Raw genomic sequence first — 23,882 nt, 5'->3', positions numbered from 1 at the left:
TCCTCTGGGAATGAGTACCCCAGCACAGCTCTGCTATCTGCAGCTAGAAGAAATTTATGATGATAAGTGCTTCATATAACACTCTCACGGAGCCTCTGTACATCAAATTCCAGTCAACAAATTCCAGACTTAATTCTAACCAAAAATTGTATTTTTGGAACTAGAAGTTGTTCTACTCTCTCTTTTCACCGCCTTTGAAGCCAGAGTATCTGCTCAGTTTCTCCTTCCTGCTTTTGAACAATTCTGTGGTGGCATCACAGACCATTATCACATATGAACTCCCACTGCCAACCTCTGCAAGATCTGCTTTGAGGCAACTGGGGCTTCTGATCGGATCACAGCATTTGCTTTAGTTTGTGTGTTGAGCAGACATTCCCTCTCCTTCCTTATGACTTTTTTGCCCATTAAACACAGACTTACCGCTGTCAGGAAATGAAATGTCTCCCACTCCTAGCCCAAAGGCCCTAGCTTTTTTTTGCAGGCAATTTTTTTTTTTTTAAATTAGCAACACTGAAATTTTCGCTCTAGTGTGCAAGGAAGAGGCGAGCATACCAGTCTTATCTCTCTGGAAGGAGCTCTCCAGATGTCCGTGGGACTTGATCACAGAGGAGAAAGCTTCCAGGCGTCTCTGAATGTTCACAGTGGCTGTTTTGACAATGTCTGCAGCAGATCCCTGAACAGTTGTGTTCACAGCCTGTCGCTCTGCCTAAACAGAGATAGTTGTTCTCAAAACCCGCCCAAAAAAATAAATCAAATCCAGCATGCCACAAGTACTTCATTAAAAATAATAAATACATGGCCAAATACAGGCACAGTAAAACCTCCAGATAAAGAATTTGTTATATCTGCCTGAAAGAAAGAGACATTACAGACTTGCTTCAGACACAAAATTTCTCCAGGTGACTGAGAAAAGCAGCATTTCCACAAATTTAAAATTAATTAGTATCAAGGGTAATAATCTGCAAGAGTCACAAGCCACAAGAGGGAGAAGCACATGCACATGGTAACAGTTCCATGAGGAGCAGAAAAATCTGTACCCTTCAAGTACCATGGTACCAAGTACCATACTTCTGCCTGTCTTCAAAACCATCAGGAAAGGATAACCAAAGGCAAGAAAGATGGACTTTATGGACCAGTAATCTGATCTACTGCACTGAACCCTGCCTGCCAGAGCATCACAGCTGTGCAAAAACACACCAGACCACACTATGACATTTTTTCCACACAAGCAACCTCTCTACTAATCCCCTCCTCAGACAGGAAAACTGTATTCAAAGGTTCTTCTCTCTTTGATTAGAGCTGAAATGTCTGCAAAAAGTTGTGAGGAAGCTGAAATGAAAGTGAAGATAATTCATTAACTGGTCTTTAATAGGATAAATCAAAGTTGAACAGAATCTACATTCTGTTCATCTACATGCATCTACAAAGCTTCATGCTGAAGTATCCTTCAGACTAAATAGTCAAATCATCTCAAAAGTTTTTTGAAAGTCTCCTTGTTTCCCTTTCAACTACTTGGAGTACAAACTCCCCCACCTCCTCCCTCTTCCACTCTAGTCTTTAATTCCACACAACCTGATCCAGCTTCCTACTGAGAAGTATAATGCTTCCTCCCCACGGAAACGCGCCAACATCTCCCCAGGGAGTCAATTCACTCTTACTGAAGCAGAGTCTATGACACATGTGTCTGAAACGACCTTGAAAAAAAATAATGCCAGTGCAAAGGCATATATTAAGTAAATATTTCTCTAACAAGTTTGAGCAATTTTCCTTTGAGGAGAAATAAGAAAAGGAACAAATACCCAAAAATATAGGACTTAAATGCCCTTTCTTGTTCAACTGCTGCCAGCATATAACGTACAAAGACTGCTGAGTGGGAGCAACTCAGCCTGAAGAGTTAAAGCACATCACTGTGTGGAGGCTTTTCAAAATCATGTCCACTTATTTCAATAAATTACTCACTCCAGTTCCAACGTGGGAGTTCTGAAGTGAGGTTAGCACAGTGATGACAGCTGTACACCCAGTCACGGAAGACTTACGTCAAGCAGACCATGACAAAAGCTCTGTTATTCAGAGAACAACTAAGTGAGAAGTGGAAGGTCGTGACCAAGATGGCTCATAGACCCTGTAAAACCACAGATACGGATATGCAAAGAAATCTAATACTTTAAAAAAAAAAATAAATTATTGCACTCAACATACATGAGCTTTACTGTAGGGGTTTGGATCTTTGATAGCTGGCAGGTATCTCCGTCTTCCCAGGATGGTCTGCACAAACCCATCTCTTCTGCAGCTCCTCACTGTCTCCCTCAAGAATTTCTGAATCCCTGTGAAAGGAAAGAGAAAAATTTCCCTAATACAGCTGATGTTCCATGTTAACTTCTCACTGGGGTCACTGAAAACAGTCTGGGACACCCAAGCAGCACAAAGGTAGTTCTTTAAATTTCCTAGACCCTGTCAGTGGACAAGAGCACAGGATCACTCATTCAGCCTATTCTCAGCTCTGCTGGGAAACCTATTAAGACTTCTGAGGTGGAAGAGAGTGCATAGTGTCAGGCTATCTGGCTGTGCACGAGGAGGCACGAAGTCCATTCTGCACAGCGACCAGGCACAGAGGATCTTACATGTATTATTGATGATGGGGAGGTCAGGACCTGGACCAGCACTGGAAAGACAAGCAGTAGGAAGGGAATAAGCTGAAAGCAGAAATCAAAGCCCTTGATGCCTCAGGCTGCCTGACTTCAGACTGTGTCACTGCAGATTCTAAGATGAAAGAAACTTGCCCACCTGCACTTTGCAAGGGAAGGAGTGAATCCACCAAGGGTGTTAAAAAGAAACTTAGGTCAAAGGAAGGTGAGACAGGGAAGAGTCCCTTTCACTGCAAGTTCAGGTAACAACTGCACTGAAGTGGAAAAAGTTACTTCAGACAGTTTGTCCCCAAGGTTTACAAAAGATAACATAAAAGGAGCTATTTAGATCAAGACTGACAGCATTAGTCAATTCATTGCGTATGTAATTTAGCATGCCAGCTTGGCAACACATATAAGGGAAAACTCATAAGAAATGAAGTTACAATATAAGGTACATTGTGGAGTTTGAATGTATGCACGTGGAGGGTAAGGGAGGAAGCAGGAAGTTATTTCTAATGGTCATCAAGGAGATACTACCCAGAAATTACTGCAGACTAAACAGATTCATTAAGAGTTAATAGGACACCATTTCTCAGCATCTGTCTCCTAAAGAAACAAACCTTGAATCTTCAGAACAGAATCTGCCAGCTCATTTCCAAGTTTTATGATTAGAGCTAGCTGTCTCTCATGCCATTTGCCCTCCATTCATTTTCTGATTGCAGCTCTACGCTCTCTATAGCTTTCCTAAAAATTAACATGCTGCTTAGAAATGCAACAATGTCTTTTTACAAAATATGGAGAGCTGCTCTGAGCAGCTGGATAAAAACGTAAGGGTTATATGCAAAACAGTTTAAAACTCAATGAAAGCAGAAGACAAGAACAGAGGAGAGAAACGGTTATATTTAAAAATTATAACAAGTGTTGTCTGAAGTTGCATTGCATATCCTTTAAAGCTATGTGTTTTAATAAGGAAAAGAGTGTTTCTTATTCAGAAAGTTAAGAGCTTTAAAATGAATCCCCAGGGCTTATTAATTAATTTTAAAAACCATAATGTAATAAGCAAATTCAAGGTCCTAAAGATGAATAAAACCAGTGTAAAGTAAAACATTACGGAGTATCAAAGTGCTGTACTCATGCACTGCACTTTTTCAAAATGAAAAGCTTTTTCAAAAGAGATAGGAGTAGTAGAGGGCTGAGACAAATTTAGGGTTTGAAGAGACATGGAGAGAAGGAATTAAAAACAACAACCACCATCACACAGCTCCCAAACAGCTATATCCAAACCTGTGTATCTTGATTTGAAGGATTCAATGTAATTGGCAGCTTCATTTTCATCAATCCCCATCTGCTCGCCTAAAGATGTTGCTCCTATTCCATAGATGATTCCATAGCAAATCTGCCAGAGGACAGTGTGAAGAACCACAACCATATGGTGAGCCATGCAGAGAAAGCAGAGCCAAGACAAAATGTGATTCACTGGAAGACAAGTGTATGGGAACAAGGGCGAGCATTCAAGAAAAGAGACTACCTCTGAGTCCAAGCCATTCATGCTGCTTATCTCCACCCTCATCCCCCAAAACCCAGACAGATCCAGTTGAAACATATTGAGAGTGGGAGGACATACAAAGCAACTTCTGAACAATCACAGCTGAACCCAAACAGAAAACCATACTATTGTGACTCCCTGATGTTTTGAACAGTGAACCTTCCTGCCCAGAAAGCTGCTGCCGAATTTTTTTCCTAAAAATTACCTGTTTAGCTTGTTGCCTGGTCCTGTCTCCAACAGCTTCAGGATCAATCATTTTCCATTCTGCTGCAATGCTCTTAAAGATATCAGTACCCCTGTTCAAGGCTTGAATGAGTCGACAGTCGCAAGACAAATGAGCAAGGATCCTCAGTTCCAGCTGAGAGTAATCAGCAGCCAAGATTAAGCCACCTGAAGCCAACAAGTTAGCAGAAACCCTATTTCATAATTACTCCAACAACGTTCCAACAAGAAGGACTGAAGCTGTCCTTGCACCTTCTGCTCTGAAAGTTTTCCACAGCCATTTCTATCAGACAAATTCTTGCCTGTTTCCCCAGTGCCCAGCCTGCCTGCTTTCCACCCAGCCCTTGCATCTAAAATCCATCAAAAACACACAGACAAGTATCTGTCCAGGTGTCTGTGTAGAAGTCTAGCATCTGATAGAAGTGTTCAGCACAGAGACCAGACCAGCAGACTTGTACTGAGCCAGGGTAGGCAATGTGGGAACTGACATTTGGACAGAAAGAACACCAGATAGAGTGCAATTTGTGTATTAAGAGCTGCCTGAGTAGAGCTCTTTAAAAAATATGTATTCTTAAAGAGGAAATGAAGATGTAAACATTTGAATTATAACATTTTTATACTTTCCCCAGCTGAAACACTCTCCTTTACAGTCTTGTGAATAATTTTGAGGGCATGATAACTACTGCATTAGTCTTCCCAGTAGGCTACTCAGCCAGATACATACTGTCATCAATTCTTAACTCTTCATTAGCTCTAGGATTTTTTGTTAACTATATTCTTAAAAATTAGCTGATACAGAGCAGGATCTGGGCATTACCTGGGAAGGGAACAAAAGCATGCCTCATGCTAACAGAAAACGGTATTCCTCTTTCTTTGGATCTGTCTTCAGCCTGAAGCTTTAGGCCATTAGGCAAAATACTGGAGCGCTTTCTACATCTGTGGAGACAAAGACTGGCTGTTCTTCACCAATTTTGAAAATACTTAAAGATGCATAATCATTTTTGCCACAAAGAATCAGTGAAAACAAGTGAGACAGTAGCCTCTATTCCACTCTTCTGGACAATCCATACCAAAGTTTGAGCATGGGGGAATTGGACAGAGGCCACATGTACACCTGAAGGGGTTTACTGACTGACTCTGAACAGATTCAGGGATAAATCTTCCTAGAACATTCAGGGTTTGGTCCAGTAATTGGATAATTCCACTCCAAAACAGGTAGGATGCAAGGCCCCAGATCTCTGATGGGTGCATTCCAGAAAAATAGCAAAGTCATCCTACAGGAATCCTAAAAATTCAACACCCCACCTTGAGTGCAAAGTCTTCCCTCAAAATCATTCTCATGCAGAATGCCTGCACCAACCCATACCTGGTAGGGACAGAAAAGATTTCCCCCACATCAGCCTCATGACTGCGCACACACACACACACAACTAAGCCTGTAAAAGCAGAGCAGAAGTTGCAGAAGATGTGCTTGTAAAACACTGCACATTTCCCCTCTACAGACTGAGCAAAAAATTGCCTCAAAGCAACCAGATTTTCTTTTTCCAGAAGGCCAGAAGTTTACAGTGGCACCAGGTGCTCTGCAACCTCTCAGGGCTTGCTTAACTCTCCTGTCCCTCCAAGTCACTTGTAGCTGCAGATGGAATTGTGTTCATCAGTGCACCCACCGAACAGTGCACAGCTGTGACACCATTCACACCTCCTACTCCCATCAGCACCAGTCTACCAGCCAGTCTCTTGGGTTCTTCACTGGACGTCAAAAGGCCTTTGTAAGTCCTTGATGTTTGGGTCAGGGATCTGAGCATCTTCTTTATCAGAATGAAAAGGTATCTCTGAGATCAAGATTAGTTTCAGCAAAGCACAGAAAAGACATCACACTCTCTTCCCTTGAGCACTCTCTTCTCTTCTTATACCTTCCCTTTCAGGGATGGTAGGGATCAAGGAGATAAAAGATAGCACAAAAATCACAGAAATCAATTTTCAAAAGAAATAAAGGCGAGGGACAACATATGGGAACTGTAGAGAATCACGCTGTCCAGCAGAAGTTTCCAATTTAATTGAATGAGTAAGGGCTTTATACCATGATCTAATTTAGCTATACTCCTTTGGTCAGAAGCTTCTTAAAACAAGAGGAAGGAGTAGTAATAGTAATTACTAAGATAAAAGACAGTTTGGACCAAAGTCTGGAAGGCCTTTCACAGACTCAGGCTGCATGACAGCTTCTTTTGTGCCAGCAGTCATTGCTGTGCCTTTAGGATTGCCCATCTTCCTAACCCAGTGGCTGCTTAACTAAGGAATGTAGTCTCACAAGTCAGCCTGAGAAGCTGACCTCCCTCAAAGTTCAGGACACACTCCATTCCTTTGATGGGCTGTTTCTCTACAGGGAAGACTCTAAGAACCCAGCCCACTCTCCAACTGTCCCACAAGCTGCTGCAAGCCTGAGCACTGCCAGAGCTATTTCTCAGAAGGACATTTCTGCTTCCATGGCTAGGCCTGAAGACAGATGGACAAGATACTGCTACTCCTGGGCTCCCTTCCCATGACCTACTCAAGGCACAAGGATGTTAGACACATGGTGGTCGGAAAAGACAGACAGAAGGGCCAAAAAACTTCTGAAAGTTCTCACATCTCTCATGGGGAAAAAGATGATGAAAGTCACTCAGGTGACACATGTGGGACAAGAAACTGAATGGAAAGAGAAACTGAAAGGACAGAAAACCACTACCAAGTACGAAGCCCCAAAGCTCACAACCTAACTGCTAAAAGATCCACCTTGATACTTCACTAGACTTCCACACAACTGTCTTGGTATTGGCATTGGCATGTAATGCTGTCAAAACAGGGTGTTTGGTTAACAGAAACCAGATTTAGAAATTTTTTTTCTGCTACCTGGTAGCTTTTGCAGGTTCATTATCACAAATGAAATTATTAACAAAGAATGAAAAATACATTCACCCATGTTCCCTTACACAGGGAGCTGCGCAGCATAAACCAGATGAACTTTCTTCTACTTCTTCCACAATATCCTGTCCTCTTTCAGAGCAGCTCTTAGAAAATCAAACCAGATTCTAACTTCAGTTTAGCTACTTTTCATACTCAAGCTTTTCATCCAACAGTTGGGAGCATAATGCTAATCTCACTGTAGGGTTTCATAAAGAATTTCAAAAAGCAAGTGGCTACATAGAGCCACATGCTGTTAGTATTATTAGGTCTTTCATGTGTCACTGATTTTTAGGTATTCATTCCCCTGAAACTGTAAGAGAAACACTGAGTAACAAGTCAGACTGATGTGACAGCAGCCACAGGTGAAGTCAGAAAAGAGAAATTTGACAACTCGACCACATTAAGATCAGAAGAGTAGGCTGAAGCTTTGCCAAGATCCTCCTACCTGCCCCTAGAAATAGCACGAGAATTAACATTTCCATGGGCTTGGGAGGGTGGGCTTTCTTCAACCACAGTTGGCATTTCAATCTCAAAATCTCTTGGGACATTCTGGATATTGGGCTCTGTGAAGGTTACTCGACCTGAGAAGGAAGACAAGGCAGAACTAAGTAAGGGTCCAAAAGGAGTCTCTCTTACATGCTAATACATGCAAGAAATGAATAATACTGCTCAGTGAACAGAAAGCTATTTTAACACATCTAGACTTTTAGGGCAGATTCATGTGAAATAGGTATTTCAGTATTTTCATTTGGTTGAAGTAGAGCACAGGCTTGATTTCCTATCCTTCCCTCATAGAAAATCTGCCCACACACACCCCCCCCAAAAAAAAACTGAAAAAAAATCAGTAAGTGGTGAGGATTTTGCATGCGTTTCTTTACCTGTAGCTGTGTGAGTCTGTGACACTGGATATATCCTTTCCATTCCCAGTGCAGAATTGAATCGCTTTTCCCTCTGTAGTGGAAACACCACTTTAGTAATGGCATTGTTGATCCTCCTCCATTCCAGTATCAGCCCTGGCAATGGGTGAAGTGTCTTTAATTTTTCCAAAACATCCTTGTGGGGAGAAAAGGGCACAACTATATTTATAAAGCTTTAAAGGCAGTTAATGAAAGTTTTTGCACTTCTGCAGTAAAAAGCAACTCCTTCATCCACAGTGAGCTTCCAGTGTCACTGCCTTAAAATTAAATGGATATCCCCTCCACTTACACTGCCTGCAGCTGGGCAATCAAAGCACCATGAGACACAGCTGCAGTTTTATTACACACAAGGCAATCACTTCTCTTTGGACTTTTGCATCCTTATCACCACTCTTAGTCTGCACCAACCAGTAAGTCACCTGAAATGATCAAATAAAGCATCACCTGCCATAGGTCCCCTACGTTGTCTCCTCTTGCCCAGCGTTAATGCTCCTCCTCCATCTTGCATATTTTTCTCCCTGCTCTCTCCTATTTGTATACTAGGAACACAGAAAATGAAGCCCTTGACCATGCTCCTTGAAAGACAAAGCTGATCACTAGCAATCAAATCCTTTCAGTTAAATCAGAAATATGAAGGGACTGACAAGAATTTCAAAAGACAGTGGCATGCAAACATTTCTCAAAATAACATGTTTTTTGTATGCAGCAAGCAGCTGCAGGCTCATCCCTCCACATCACAGAAGGAGGAAATACTCGCTTTGCTTCTTGCTCCCTGCTCTGCCACCACCACCACACTCACTTCTTCACTGCCACTTGAGTTTCAGAAATCAATACTTGTCTTCCAAGCACTGACTACACTGAACAAGGGGAAACTAAGAAAACAACACAGATTAATGAGTCCTGAGAACAGGGAACATATATATCTGCTGATATAACTTGTCTGGCAAGAGAACCCATTAGCCTGCAGCAGCTGGTGTTCATGCAGCTCCACAATATTTATCAACTGGCAAGCATGTCAGTAGCCTTCACATATATACAAGCTTTTGATATACTAAATTTGACAAGCCATCAGATTAGCCATTCTGGAGACAAATCCTCTGAAGCACAAAATACAGATATGGTAGTACCAGGCAGGGAAAATATTGTATTTAATCACCATGGTATTTAAGTATCTTTCAAGCTGATGTTGAAAAATTCTTCTACTATTGGCTTTACAAAATTATTGTGCTATTTTGGTCTTACACGTGGTTTGGGAAATCAAATTCTGCCTGATTTATTCTTATTGAAGCCTGGTATTTCTAGTCATGTCCTCACTATACTCAGGCTTTAGGAGAGTAGGAGGAGTTAATAACTCTTCTAACAGAGAAGGCAGAATCCATTTTGAATTTCCAGTGGTTATTAGAGGAGCAAAAGGCAGTTAAAACTGACTTTCATTTAAGTCCAGCATACCTAACTCCAATGTATCCAAGCAGCAGACGTGTGAAGTAAGAGGGAGTTATTTTTACAGTCACTGTCAGACTTTACTGTACCTTGGTTGTACTGAACTGCTTGCTCAGCCTAACCCTGTTTCCTTTAGCACTTGCTCTTCTGGTGTAACCCAGAGTTTTCTTGTTCCCTTGAACTTTCACATCTCCATTTTGTGGCAACTTCAGCTCCAGGAACAAAACCTGAAAAAGGCCAGCATTTCACATTAGTTTCTGCATGCTACTCCCAGGAGAAAACAAAAAGCAACCTAGCACTTAAACAGCTTGTTCCAACCAAAGGATAGCATGAATGCTTCAGGTAATTAAAAAGCTGATTAAAGATGTCTGCTATCAAAGTCATTCCTCCTCATTTTAATTAACTACAAAATGCAATCTAAAATCTCATCGTGAACACTATAAGTTTGAGTTCAGAGGTATGTTTTTAGAAAAGGTAATTAACTCCATCCAATAAGTGAGGTTACTGCTGACAGTCAACGGTAATAAAATGTGGAGTTAAGATGACTAAAAGTGGGAGGAACATTAGTGAAAAAAAGAAGTGTTAGCAGGGAGCAGGCTCCAGAGCACCACGAATGGCAGAGAAGGAGGTGGTCACAAATACCTTTTATAGAATAGCCAGAATATTAGTTTTTCTAACAAATGCCAAGAACTGGAAAATTAAGTATGTGCTCGCTTGATGATGGTTCTTCATTTTTCATTCCATGTTTCTATGTAGCATTATACACTATTTAGCAGCCATTGTGTTTCACTTCACAGCTGGCAGAAGGGAACAGAAGCTTTTCTCTCACACATTTATGTAGCACAAAAGTTTTACTGACACAAAATTAGAAGGGTAAAGGTCTACTAACCTATACAAGATACTTTACATGATTACATGATTCCTAACAAAATTTCCACACGAGAAACAAGCTCCTGTAGTTCAGAGAACAGCATTTCAGAAAAAAAACTTTCCTTCCCTCTTTTCCATGAAGCAGAGGGAAATTGAGCCGAGCATTATTCCAGGAGCTCTAACTCAGACTACCGTTACCTGCATTTGCAACAAAGGAGGAATATTTCTGTGGAACTTCTTTTAGTGATGGCTGCTTGCAAATTTTGACTTTTTCCATATAAAGTATAGCCCCTCAGCAGGAAATTAGTATATAGAAAAAAAATAAATGGGGAAAAAAAGCATGCACAGCAATTCTAACCTATTCCTAAGGTTCCACGTCACATACATTAAAAAAATATATAGCAAAGTTCTTCAGGAATAAAAGGATTGCTAATTTATACAGAAATCTGTTTCTTAGGCTTTAAAAAAAAAAATCAGTTCTATACTGGTTCTTAAAAACAGACAGTATTGATTCAAAACTTTTAAAGCAGCCTTTCCTCCTTTTTCATGCCTATGTAGGGACAAGGGTAACAATGCAACTTATTCAGTATGACTGTTCTTAGACTCAGACTACGTGATATCACATCTCATGTGCAGAATACCGGTATTGCAAAAAAGCTTCTCTAGTCCTGCACCGTTCATCCAGAATATTCCAAAAGCCATTTAATTGGCAGATTATCTCATGCGCCATGAGAAGCCAAGGTCCTATACAAACAATATACTTATTTCCCCTTGGTTTTTATTTCCAACATGCTGATTTCCACTTCTGCCGTCGTTATTTCTGCTGAAGTTAGCAGAAAGCAGAATGACCAGTAACAAGCAGGAGACTCACAGCACCTTGCGGGCAGCAAGCTCGTAATGAGTGTAAAGACAAATCAACTCTGAGCGGAGTTCAATGTGCGTTTTGTCTTTTCTTCATACACAGGCTGCCCAAGGAGGCTTTTTCTTAAGTCTAAGCAAAAGCTTGAGGGTAACTTCTGAGAAAGTTCTCCCTCTCCCACCCTCACATACCTCTGCAATGTCATCAGGGCTGGTCAAGGAGAAGCTGTGGCCTGCCAGCTGATAGGCCTTGGTCTCAATCTCGCTCAGTTTAGCTTGCATGACCTGTTTCTGGGTTTCATACGCTGTTGTGCTAAAACCGATGCCATTCAGTTCCAGCAGAGCCAAGCAGTAATGGCTGGGCATCTCCACTTTAGAAAACACATCTGTAGTAAGTACAAACCCCAGGAAAACCTTTTATAACATCAAAAACAGATCAACAGATTCATAAAAAAACAACCGGGGAATCTTCAGTTTTTGAATGTCCTGACACACTGAAATCTTTTAATATAGATTTTGTTTAAATACTTTTGTTCCTGGAATATTTCATAGTAAGAAATATTTCATAATATGAAGCATTCCAGAACTTTTTATCACAGAAGTATTTAAGAGAATAACAACTTCTGCCAAGATTTTTTTTCTAAGAAATACACATCTCTCTGTCTATCAACATTTTAGAAACTGCAGAATGCTTAATGTAAAGCTTTCTAACTTGATACACTTTCATTCCACCACCCACATCTTTTAAAAATGTTCTAAGGTTTAGTTGTCACAATCATAAATGATGTGGTAAACTTGCAATAAAAGACTTCAGTGAGACTGGACCCTAATCTTAGGCTTTGGATACAATTTAGGGGAAACAATCATAAAGCCCATCGACAGGTATGTGCTTTTGGAGGGGTTTTTGTTTGCTTGTTTTTAAATAGAGACAAGCATTTGGCAAATATTAGTACAAACATACTGTATCATTCACTATGGGATCACACAAGTTTCAGGGACACAACACATACATGGCAAACAACGCTATATGGGCAGGCCAAAGAGTTAGAAATCTCCTTCAGAAAACATTTGAGGATATTAGGAATTGCTTCTGACAAGGAAATGCAAAAGCTTTTGAAAACGTTCCTGAGAAACCATAGACAGACCCACAAACCCCCTCAGAATGGCCAGGGTACTCATCTGGGAGGTAGAGATCTGCCTGATTCAGAGACTTAAAATGGACTCTGTTATTGCCTTAACCAATGGAATTGGTGGATATTTGGGATATAAAAACCATATTTTAATTTAAAATTTAATTTCATTTTTTTGACAAAACAGATGTACTTCCAAGGGAAGTTCCCTCTTTAATTTTAACAAAGGAACATTTTGCCACAGAGTATACTTAGATAAAAACTTCCAAATCTCCTTTCTTCTCCACTGATCACTCAGCCTGTGGCAGCACAGCTATCTTTACCCTCCCATCTTTGCCCCCAAGTGGAGCAGCTCTCTTTACCTGTCAGATTTTCCTTCTGTAACTCATTATGGAGTTGGTTCATGACATTGAAGATGAGCACAGACTCTATGGCTGCTCTGTACCGCCCAGAATGATCTCTGCTGGCACTAAGTCCCAGGCTTTGCACCCCTGGGCCAGTGCCTACTCCTTCCAGTAGAGGCAGCTCATTGGGGAGAAAGTTAGTCACCATGTTGTGAAGTGTGCGTTCCTTAGAGCCAGAATCAAGCAGCCAACATGCAACCTTAAAAAGGGAGACCTCCATGAGACCTTTTTTACATTTTAGTCATAATACAAAGTAAATATTTAATTGAGGGTTAACACAAGGTTATAGTGCAGATTATTTTTCTTGATTTGGCAGGCAGCCTGGAAGAATTTGTGGAAAAGTTACACGATTTCAAATAAAACCTTCAAGAGGGCATAAGTCACTGAATAGCTTCATTCTCACTCAAAGTTAATTCTGCACATTTGAAACCCTTATCCTCTGTCAACTAAACACATCTAGAAGTGTCGTCCTCGGGTTTTTTCATTTATTAAAACCTAACACAAAGGGAATTAAAGACGAAAATCAGGATCAAAACATGTTTCATCTGAAAACTGACTTTGTAAAAATCAGAATTTGCTATTGGTCTACAATATTAGTCAAGCTGAGCGCTCCTATTTTTTGCACATCAGCACTAGTACCAAGAATTCTGCAAACTTTAATATTGCCATGATGCTATTCAGCCCACATGTGATGCAAGCTTTGAAAATCAACACCAGAAATTTCTATGCATCTAGAGCTTTTCCTAACAAGGGCAAGAAGGTGCTTTTACCTCTTTCTAGTGTTTCATTTGAGTTATAAACGGTGCCCGAACCTTTTGAAATTACATGTAAACTTTGTTTTGTTTTGAGAAAATAGTAGTAGCACGGTGGCCCATGCACATAGCGGGTAAATCTGTTGCTTACAAAGTCTTCAGCTCTCAGAATCAATAATCTGACTAGAAGCACTTCTGCCATTTCAGTCCCAGGCTGCTTATTGCAACAAAACAAGAGTTCAGCCCTGTCTGCTGGGACAGGGGAGATATTTAACCTCCTCCTCCCCACCCAAGCAATCAGGTGTGAAAGATTAACGTGTTAACCTACCACTGAACCTGCTCTGTTTCTCTTGCAGGCACCATGAACACACATAGCAGAAGAAGTCTTCTCTAAATACTGTTCTAGATTTCCCCCTGGAAGAAAATTTCACTAAACCCCCTGAGAGGTGTGCATATTCAAATCTAAATAACAGAAGGAAAGAAACAGAAGGTACTCCTGTCTTTCCACCAGTGTGTTTAAACAAGTAGTTTTACCCAAGCTAAATTTCTTAATCCTGCAAACCTTTGGGTCCTCAAAACTTCCTTCCACGGAGATGCCACAAGCCATCACCAGAGTCTTGTAGTGCTGAATGAAGTTATACATGACAATTGAGCGCTCCTGCTTGGGCTGCTTCTGCAGGTACAACTGCAGATGATACAGTCTGTCCATTACAGATAGGTTTTTGTCCAAAGGTGGCGGTGCCAAACTCATACTGATTTCTAAGGCAGGAAATACAAGCAAAAATCATCTTTTTACCCACTGCATGATAAGAAAGGCAAGAGAAAAATCTTGAATGCAATCACCTAAAGCACAAAAACTACAGTTGGACTGTGAACGAATAACAATAAATCTATACCAATATAACATATTTTATCAAACCAGACAAGGCTCCCAAAAGCAATATGCTGTGTCTGTACTACTAAACAAAGGATAGCCAGGAATCAAACCCTAGTCACAAGCCCACATAGCGCAGCCTGGGTTATGTTCAGCATTCTGATGTCAGATTTGTTCTGGAGAGCAAAAATTGGAAGAGGTTGAAAGAGAAAAGCAAGTAAGCTGAAGAGAACACGGGAGTAAGCTAACATTTTAGCCATATGCATGCTCAGCAGCCCACTGCTTGAGCAGGTACCTGGCCTTATTATATAGCAGCACAGATGTATCCACAGCAACATGTTCAAGGGTGCTCGACACTAAGACTGCTGAATAGTATGGCTAAATTACTCCATCACACAACTGAGCTGGGTTTGGGACACTCAAAACACTTCCAGGAACCTATCTGCTGAAGCTATTTGTGAAATGCAGTGTCATGTAACACAGCACAGTCTGTGCACTCACTTACCAGTCTGGTCTTGTATCTGCTGCAAAGAGATATAGTAGGCATCTTTTCCACCCCAACATACAGCCAGTCCAACTACCAAGATGTCTTCACAGCCTTGGACAGGAAATCCGTCACCTTTAACTTGCATCCACTGAGGAGAACTTACTAAAGGAATAAGCTTTAAGTTACAATTATAAAATGGCATCCGTAAATACAGAAGAGTTTGGATCCTGAAAATGTAAATACATATGGTTGAGACTAAATTTCTTAAAAGTGAACAAATACCTTCATTATTATCTATGGGGAGAAAAATCTGTTTCTTTTGAAAAAAAAAACCAACATGTTTAGAATAGCAACATTTTCTCTTGACAGAAACAATCTGTTGGAGTAAGTCCAGAGGAGGGCCATGAAGATGATGAGAGGGCTGGAGCCCCTCTCCTATGAAGAGAGGCTGAGAGAGTTGGGGTGGTTCAGCCTGGAGAAGAGAAGGCTCCGGGGAGACCTCATAGCAGCCTTCCAGTACCTGAAGGGGCTACAGGAAAGCTGGAGAGGGACTTTTTACAAGGGCATGGAGTGATAGGATGAGGGGTAATGGTTTTAAACTGAAAGAGGGTGGATTTAGATTAGATATTAGGAAGAAATTCTTTACTGTGAGGGTGGTGAGACACTGGAACAGGTTGCCCAGAGAAGCTGTGGCTGCCCCCTCCCTGGCAGTGTTTAAGGCCAGGTTGGATGAGGCTTTGAGCAACCCGGTCTAGTGAAAAGGTGTCCCTGCCTGTGGCAGGGGGGTTGGAACTAGATGATCTTTAAGGTCCCTTCCAAGCCAAACCATTCTATGATTCTATGGTATACTAAAAATTGTTTATAACAGGGAAAGATACATGATAAGGGGACTGCACAACACAGATCTGTTTCAAAATTAGATACACAATGAAATGTTAAGAATATTTAGATGCTCTCAAATACAAACAAGCTGCTAACACTGCATTACTATCACCAAAGACCTACCACTGAAATGCTTGACACGAATTCTCCATCCTCTATTAATACTCAGCTCCTTTCCTTTGCTGAGACTGATAATATTCAATTAATATGAGGAATTTTTCTCTTTTTTGCAAACCCTTTCCTTCTCCACTCCTGCTTTAAGCTGAAGATGCCATCCTGCTGTTCACAAAATAATGCACTGGAACACGGAACTGACCTTTTTTGAATTTGCCCCCAATCGTTGATTTGGGAGACAAAAGACGTTTTGTTCTTTCGCATGCCACCGAGATGGAGAATCTGCTTTTCTCCTTCCATTCTGCAACAAAAGTCTGGAAAAGTGCTTTGTCACTTGCTACATCAATAATAGTGAAACATTCAGCGCTTAAAGGAACAAGGGGAAAAACATCCTGAGATAACTGCAGTGAAAAGCCTTGGTCTATAGTAGAATCATCTTTTATCTCATCAGTCTCAATCCCAAGACTGACCTGGAGCGTTTTTACCTGCTGCTCTGCATTGCCCTCGCTATTCTGCTCTGGCTGAATCAGCTGCCCTTCATTCATGCAGGCAACTTGCCTTTTCCTTGCAGATTTCACAGGGAGAGAAGGAGAACTCTTTGGAAAAAGCTCTTTGGGAGGTGTTGAAGGAATAAACACGTTATTACTATCTGGTGGAGGACAGGATATTCTGTTGCTTCCCTTGTGTGGAAGCGTTATACAGTCTGTTTTCTGAAGATTCAAGTCCTTCATTTTGTTTTCTTCAACCTTGAAATAGCTTTTTAAATCCTGGCAAGTGGGCAAAGGCTCTGGCTGACAATGGTCAGACTCAAAAACTGGATCTGGCTCTTGATTAGTAATAGGAACAACTAACTTTTCTTTCAAACAGGAGCTTACTGAAACTGCTCCAATGCCTGAGGGACTAGGCCATTTGTCTAACACATCCTGCAATCCTGGGCTTAGTTCAAACGAGTGGTCAGCCCACACCACTGGACAGGTTTTCTTGTCTAAAGCTTGCTGGCTTCTCTGGAGCTTTTCACCTTGATCTCCTACTAAATCCTTTGGTCTGAGATCATTGTTACAAATCACTGGGTTTCTTAATCCTGACTGACCATGAAATGTAGAAGGAAGATCTTGCAGAAAAGATGGGGAGTTTGCATGATCTAAAACTTCAGCTACTAGATCAGAGAATGCTAGAGACACATTGTTACACTGCGCAGGGTCCTCATGCTCCTTCTGATTGCCACTGACATCAAACTTATTCTGAACAGGCCTTAAGTTCCGCAAAAGACCTTCTGGAGGAAGCAAAGCTCCTTGCTTCTCCACAGGTTCCTTTCTGTCAGCTTCCATGATGTGAACAGCTGAAAGGTCACCGACGTTACTGAAGCTATCATCAAACAGCAAGCTGTCACTCATGTTCAGGCTTGTTTCAGGAACAGGGTGGCATTCCACTTGTACAATGTGCTCCCTATCAAAAGGGGAGGTTGCTTGATTAAGGTCTTTAGACACAGTCTCCCCTTTCACTGAATTTTGGGTCTGGTAATCTTGTAGAAAACTGTGTAGCTGGGAGTCAGTCACTGAGAAATCGCTTTCTTTAAGGCAAGGTGCAGATTCTATTTCCTTCGTTATGGGCTGTAAATTAAGGCCTCCAGACTCCAAAATTTTATTACTGCCGTGATGAGCTGTGTTTTTTGTAACGTTATTTGTTGTGATAAGACTCGATAAGCCCAGTTTCCTAGCTGTTGCAGCCAGCCTTTCATCAGTAGCATTCTCGGTCCGTGAAGTGCTTAGTTTCTTGGAGATCTCCTGCTGTGGTATCACTGCCAGCTCTGAACCTAGTATTCCCTGCTGTCCTGTGATTTCAGCTGCTCCCTCCTGTTTTATTATCATCTCAGTTTGAGTATCCAACTGGAAGCTGTCTTCAAAGTGTCTAGAGTCAGAAAACAGATCAGAGTATGGACCATTCTGATCATCACCTGCATTGCAAACACCTCTGGATTTTACTAGAGAGTCTTTCAGAAAATCCTTAGGATGACTGTTGGCTTTCTGCAGTGCTCCAGCTTGTACCAATGTTCCTTTGGGCTCTTCACTCTCATTTTTGCCACCATTCTGAATCTGAATATGGCAGGATTTATCCTCACCGGGACAAAAACACACAGGCTTCCGTATCGTGCTGCCACTACGGACATGTCCGTTTTCAGAGCAGCTAGCAGTTACATTACCGTGATCTGCATCTAAAGCCACCTGCTGCTTACCAATCATCACTTCAGCACACCCCACATCTGTTTGCATTTTATTAACTTTATTTTGCTTATCGTCAGTATTTTCATTTCTCTCTCTTCTAGCACTAGCAGGTATCACTAGACTTTCTACTGTATTATGTGTCTCCACATTGATGTGTGGTGTACCCTGCAATGTAACAGGTGCCTGAAAACACGCTCTCCCCTTAGGCATGCCTTCATTAGTGGTGGTAGGCTCTGTAAATAATCCTTCCATTTTATCTTTTCTCCCAAGATTACTTTCCCCCATCTGTCCAGATTTTGAGACCTTATGAGTTACAGACCCTGTTTCCATAAATTCCTTATTATTTTGTTCTGAAAAAAAATTATCTTTAGAGATGGTGGGGGGTAAAGCAGGCAGCTTTTGTATGTCTATGCTAAGCATATTTGAATTTTCAAAAAGGGAGCTCTGCAGTTTTGAGGCAGTATTTTTGCTCTTAGTCCGATTTAAATGCATGTCCGTACTTTTTATCAATCTAGAGGCTGAAGACTTTGTTCTCGATGTTGGTGTTTTTCCTTGTTCAGTAGGGAGTTCTGGAATTGTTCTCCTGGAATCCATCTTGGTTTTGACCAGAGAAATTCCTTCTACGTTTTCATGACCTCTGCACATATTTGGCCGTTTTCTAGCACTTTGCACAATATCATCATTGCCTTCCTCTGCTTGAGTCTGTCTCCTGCCTGGGACTTCACTCTCAAATCTAGAGTTTTCTGTACTACTGCTTAGTCGCCTTTTATATCCCTTTTTAATATTTGATAAGTTTCCAGTCTGAGAACCAAGGCCATTACAGTGTTGAACTCTGCACCCTTTTTTGTTTAACACCCTAGAAGACTCAGAGGACTGCTCTCCATTTGATCTGTGTAGTCTGTCTTCCAGTTCTGACTCACTGCTGATCATAGAGGACGTATCAGACTCGAGAAAAGACTCTGGGTTCCACTGCACTCCCATCAGTGCCAAGTCCTGCTGGAGAAGTCCCCTGGCTTCCTCCACAATGAGGGAAGCTGCTTCTCTTTCGGTTAAGCCCTTCATTCCAGCCATCCAGATGCTGCACACAGTCCGACGCTCCTCTGCTGATTCTTCATCTTCATCCACAGCCCTACGAACGCTATGGGAAAGGTAACAGACAGGTGTAAACATTCATGCAGAAAATAAACAACACAAGACGCAGGCACTATTCTGCTCCACTCCCATTTGAATTAGCCTCACAGCTTCCTAGCTTCATAGAAGCACTATATCCAAAATACAATGCACTTAATAGGAAATAACTATTTCACTTTTCTATATGTGAATTGATGGCGATGAAAGACTTTACTGGCTGCATACCCCAGAAGCATTCCCAGGTTTCCATGTCCAAACATGCACCCCAGATGAGTCCCAGCTCCCTACTAGGGCAAAATCCAGGTCTGAATCAATCCCCCTCCATGCACTGTTTCCAAAGAAAGGAAACTTCAGGAACATGAACCAGACAGGTGTCATGGCACAGCCCAACAGGTACTTGATCAAGGAAGCTTGTCATTGCACTAACATGAAAATCACAAGAGAATCTCAAATGTTATACAGTAATAAATCATCAACTCATTAGATCATATGGTGGAGCTGCCTTTCAGAGGCAGCAAAATGTCTCCAGAAAGCATTAACAATTCACTCAGGACTAAACAGTGCATTGAAAAGTGGAATAAGAAGAAAATTTAGGTCTCACAAACTTATGCTGCAAATAAAAGATGCTACTGTTAATTTCAAAATAATCACAGAATGACTGCGATCAGTCACAGAGACCTACAAGGGATTTCTAACTAACGTTTGGCACCAAGTCCCAAAAGGTTGCCATATTTAATCACAGGTTTCATCCTGTAATCCTTCACCTTACAAACAAACTCCTTTACTTGACTTCTGGATTTACTGATTTCTCACCTTTTGAATGGTACTGAATTCTTCAGAGCAGTTGCCACATCATCAGGACTGGCTTTAGCAAGATCAGCCACTGTGACAAAGCCAGCATTGTAAAGTGTCCTAGCACGATGTGCATTCAGCAGAGACACTCGTACCAGGTCACAAAGCTCCCTATGAACCCCAAAAGTGAGGCGGCTCTGGAACTGAGAAAGCAACAGCTCCATGTTGTGCCAGCCCAGTCGATTACAGAAAACCGTTACCATACCTGGAACACAGAAGTTACATCAACATCTTAACTCCAGCTCCAGTCCTACTAAGCTAGATTCATCTTTCCCCCCTCATCTGAACAGGCATTCACTTTACATTTCTCACCTTCCCATTACTTACAGAAACTAATCCATGTTTATTAAAACTAGGACTAGGAGCTGGTCTCGCAGAACTCCAATTAATCTAGAATTAACTAGTTTATCAGGGAGGTAGAAATTCTGAACGACACTGCTTTTTCAAAGACACTAATCTTGAAAGTGTGAAGCACATGCATACCCTGTAACAGGATTCCTATGAACCAAACACACCAAAGAAAAGACGACAGAAAAAGCAGTGATGAGAGGCAATAAGAGAAGCCACAGATCTTTGAGGAAAGCCAGCACTGATGTCCATAAGAGCAGAACTTGGCCTGCAGAACTTCAGTTACTGAGAGCATAATAGAAGGTAGCAAAGCCTACCAAGAAAGGTTACAACTGCAGTCCCCAGTGCATAGAAGGAGGAAAAGAGAAGGGAAAAGACAGTTTCTTACTCACAGATTGCATCTACAGAATATGAAAATAACTGAAAGACATGGCATCCCTCACTATTTTTACAGTGATTCTAGAATACAACTTTTATTGTATCTCTTAACTGTATGTGATGTCAACAGTTCATTTTACTTCCCAAATTACTTTTGTGAGAATTATTAACACTGGGAATAGAGAATTATGAAACTGCTACAACAGAAAGTTATTTATACTACCAGAGTTAATTTAAACTACCCTGCATCAGTTGGCGTGACCTTTTCATTTTGGGGCTTTGACTCATGCTGCAACCCACACGTAGGATTTCACAAGTTGAGCTAAAACTGTCTTAAAAATTGAAGACATTATGGAGTAATGGAGGACTTAGCAATAGAAAAGAAAAAAAAAAACAATCTCAGTCACATGGTGACTTCTACTCCTACACAGCCCTCTTAAGGAAGTTAAGTTAAAGGTGATAGTTATCTGACCTCCTGTTATCTGATGATAAATGACCCAGAAACTACTCACTCTGTTTTGAAAACTATAAACTTATACTTTCAGGCCAATTAACTTTGCAACAAGGAGAAAGCCATGCTAAGTGTTAAAGACCCCAAATTTACCCATGCTGAAAGGTACTCTTTCCTGAAAGTGCAAAGCTTCAGAGTGGACTTGCACTTAATTTCCGTACTTAGTATTGAACAAACTACATTCCTGCACTGTACACAGATGATTTCCACAGACCTCAGCATGCTACAGCACTGCTTGATTCCACTCAGCTGGCCCCCTTCCCACAGCACACTCTGTGGTTCCATCTCAAACCAGGGGCAACCACAGATTAACCCATAAAGCTGGAAGTGGTTTTAGAAGACTGACTGTTGTTAGTACCACACTGTGGCTGTCTTATCCCCACTATCTGGAAGAAAACAGACCAGCCTAAGACTCCTGGGGTATTTTGCCCAGACAACTCACCTGCATAGGTGGCAGCAGATTGCTGCAAGGACTGAAGCTGGCCACGACTACAGCCATATTTCTTGGTCATATCCTTTAAGGGAACCTCACTGATTAAATCCAGAAGGGCAAGACTGGTGAAAAACCTGTAGAAGTACACATGGAATTAAAAATCATCATCCAGGGCACATTAGTGTACAAGGCAAAATGCACTGTGATAGCACAGGACAGAACGGTACTATAGAATAGCACACCAAAGAAACAGAAGATGGCTTCCAAAAACATCAGCACAAACATCTTGTGCTGGAAGTGTTCTCAGCCCAGAGCAGGCCAGGTCCAGGTCCTCTGAGCTATCAGCTCACTCAGCAAGAGAGCCAGTTCCTGAAAACAGACACAGAGCCTGTCCACTCCACATGTTATAACCTCTAGTCTTTGAACATTCACACTCATTTGTGGCTACCTTTTGTGGATGGCCATTTGTCTGTGCTGTTTCTCTGTTTTAGCTATGATTTTGCCCCTTACAGAGCGAGCCAAAAAGCCTTCTTCAATCCCCACCAGCTCAGCCACACGTTTCATTGAGGCAGGTAGCTTCTCCCATAAGCAGAAAAACTGGTACCAATCAATTGTGGTCCACTCCTCATACACTGGGGTGACCTAAAGAAAATGAGACAATGCAAAAAACTGTTTCAGAGAAACAAACAGAACAAAGCTCTAGGTAAACAAAAATGCAGCCTAGAGAATGTGGTTAGAGCATCCTACACACTACTCAGAGGCACTGAGTCATAACCATGTACCCTGAAGAAAGTAAAAGCTCTTCTAACTTAGTTTTTTAAATATTTGTACTGATGAGATCTGACTCATACAGGTACTCTAATGATTAAACAATTTGGAATCTTTGTCAGATTTCTCCCTAAATCCAAGCCAGTAGAAGATTTTTAAGCTGTGTCTTTATTCTCCTTTAACAAAACAAAACTTTATTTTTTTTAACAAAACTGACAGACATCTATCAACCTCTGAAAACCAGCAGCAACCACGCTGACCACTGCCACAGCATCTGATAAAGCAGGAGGGAACATAGATTTTGCCAGAACTCGCTGAAGCTTCCATTTACCTGGAGTACAAGAAATCTCAGCTTTTATTAGCACTAACAAAAAAGCCATTCAGAGCATTCACACACTTTTAGACAGAAAACCAATTCTGTTATCATTCAGTCAGCACACAGTCAGTTTCAGTACGAGGAGACAAAATGTCTTCATATCTGTATCAATATACTGCAAGATTAATTATTTTGAAATAACTAAGGGTTGTTGGGGAGCGTTTAACATAACACAGAACACCAGGTGCCTATGTAGTTGTAAATCAGCCATGGCCCTTCATCTGCTGAGAAGAACAAGAGTTAAGGTGTGGGATTGTCTTTTGTTGTTTTGGGGGGGGTTTTTGTTGTGTTGTTTTTTTTTTTCTTTAAAGAAAACTTTCCCTAGCCTAGCAAATACTTATTTGTTTTAACCAACTTTCCTAAAATACAAGATCTTAGAATTCAGTCTCATATTTGTACAAGTAAAAGATTCAAGCCTAAGAGAACTAAAAAGCATCATAGCAGACAATTTCCCTGTAGTCCATAAGGAACACATGGAGAACAATTCTTTTTAAAAAAAAAAAAAAAAGCCACCAAAACTAAACAAACCTTCGGCCCTGAAAATGAACAGAGTTGCAAGAAAGTGTTTTAGGCTAGCTTAATGGAAAAGAATCTCAAGAACGTTTTGTTAAGCAGTGTATTTGATATAAAATAACATTAGACAAGCCGCTGCAATTAAAAAGTACAGGGTAAAAAAAGATATTGCCATCACTGTCTCTACCCCAGAACACAAACAAAATTCGTCTTCTTTTTTCTGTTTCGAGATGCAAATGGAAAAAATTCACTGGTGCATGACACAAGAGAGTTCACTTTGTGTA

At 41.1% G+C, this 23,882-nt stretch overlaps 1 protein-coding gene across 1 annotated transcript in view; it reads right to left on the bottom strand.

Moving 5' to 3' along the window:
• Window positions 1-23,882, bottom strand: part of POLQ (DNA polymerase theta) — a 51,717-nt gene that overhangs the window by 5,963 nt on the left and 21,872 nt on the right. Inside the window, exons 13-29 of the mRNA XM_068417459.1 lie at window positions 22,390-22,583; window positions 21,951-22,075; window positions 20,233-20,476; window positions 18,293-19,426; window positions 16,269-18,196; window positions 15,089-15,232; window positions 14,272-14,468; window positions 12,916-13,156; window positions 11,616-11,809; window positions 9,785-9,922; window positions 8,217-8,391; window positions 7,784-7,919; window positions 5,213-5,331; window positions 4,379-4,563; window positions 3,912-4,023; window positions 2,200-2,324; window positions 553-706 (exon numbers count right to left, since the gene is read on the bottom strand). Coding sequence (XP_068273560.1) covers window positions 553-706; window positions 2,200-2,324; window positions 3,912-4,023; window positions 4,379-4,563; window positions 5,213-5,331; window positions 7,784-7,919; window positions 8,217-8,391; window positions 9,785-9,922; window positions 11,616-11,809; window positions 12,916-13,156; window positions 14,272-14,468; window positions 15,089-15,232; window positions 16,269-18,196; window positions 18,293-19,426; window positions 20,233-20,476; window positions 21,951-22,075; window positions 22,390-22,583 — 5,545 coding nt within the window. The remainder of the gene's footprint in view (window positions 1-552; window positions 707-2,199; window positions 2,325-3,911; window positions 4,024-4,378; window positions 4,564-5,212; window positions 5,332-7,783; window positions 7,920-8,216; window positions 8,392-9,784; window positions 9,923-11,615; window positions 11,810-12,915; window positions 13,157-14,271; window positions 14,469-15,088; window positions 15,233-16,268; window positions 18,197-18,292; window positions 19,427-20,232; window positions 20,477-21,950; window positions 22,076-22,389; window positions 22,584-23,882) is intronic.

This window comes from Nyctibius grandis, chromosome 23 (assembly GCF_013368605.1).
Source record: "Nyctibius grandis isolate bNycGra1 chromosome 23, bNycGra1.pri, whole genome shotgun sequence".
NCBI classification, from domain to species: Eukaryota; Metazoa; Chordata; class Aves; order Nyctibiiformes; family Nyctibiidae; genus Nyctibius; species Nyctibius grandis.
The sequence above is the reverse complement of the archived record's forward strand: the minus strand, read 5'-3'. Positions and strand labels throughout refer to the sequence as shown.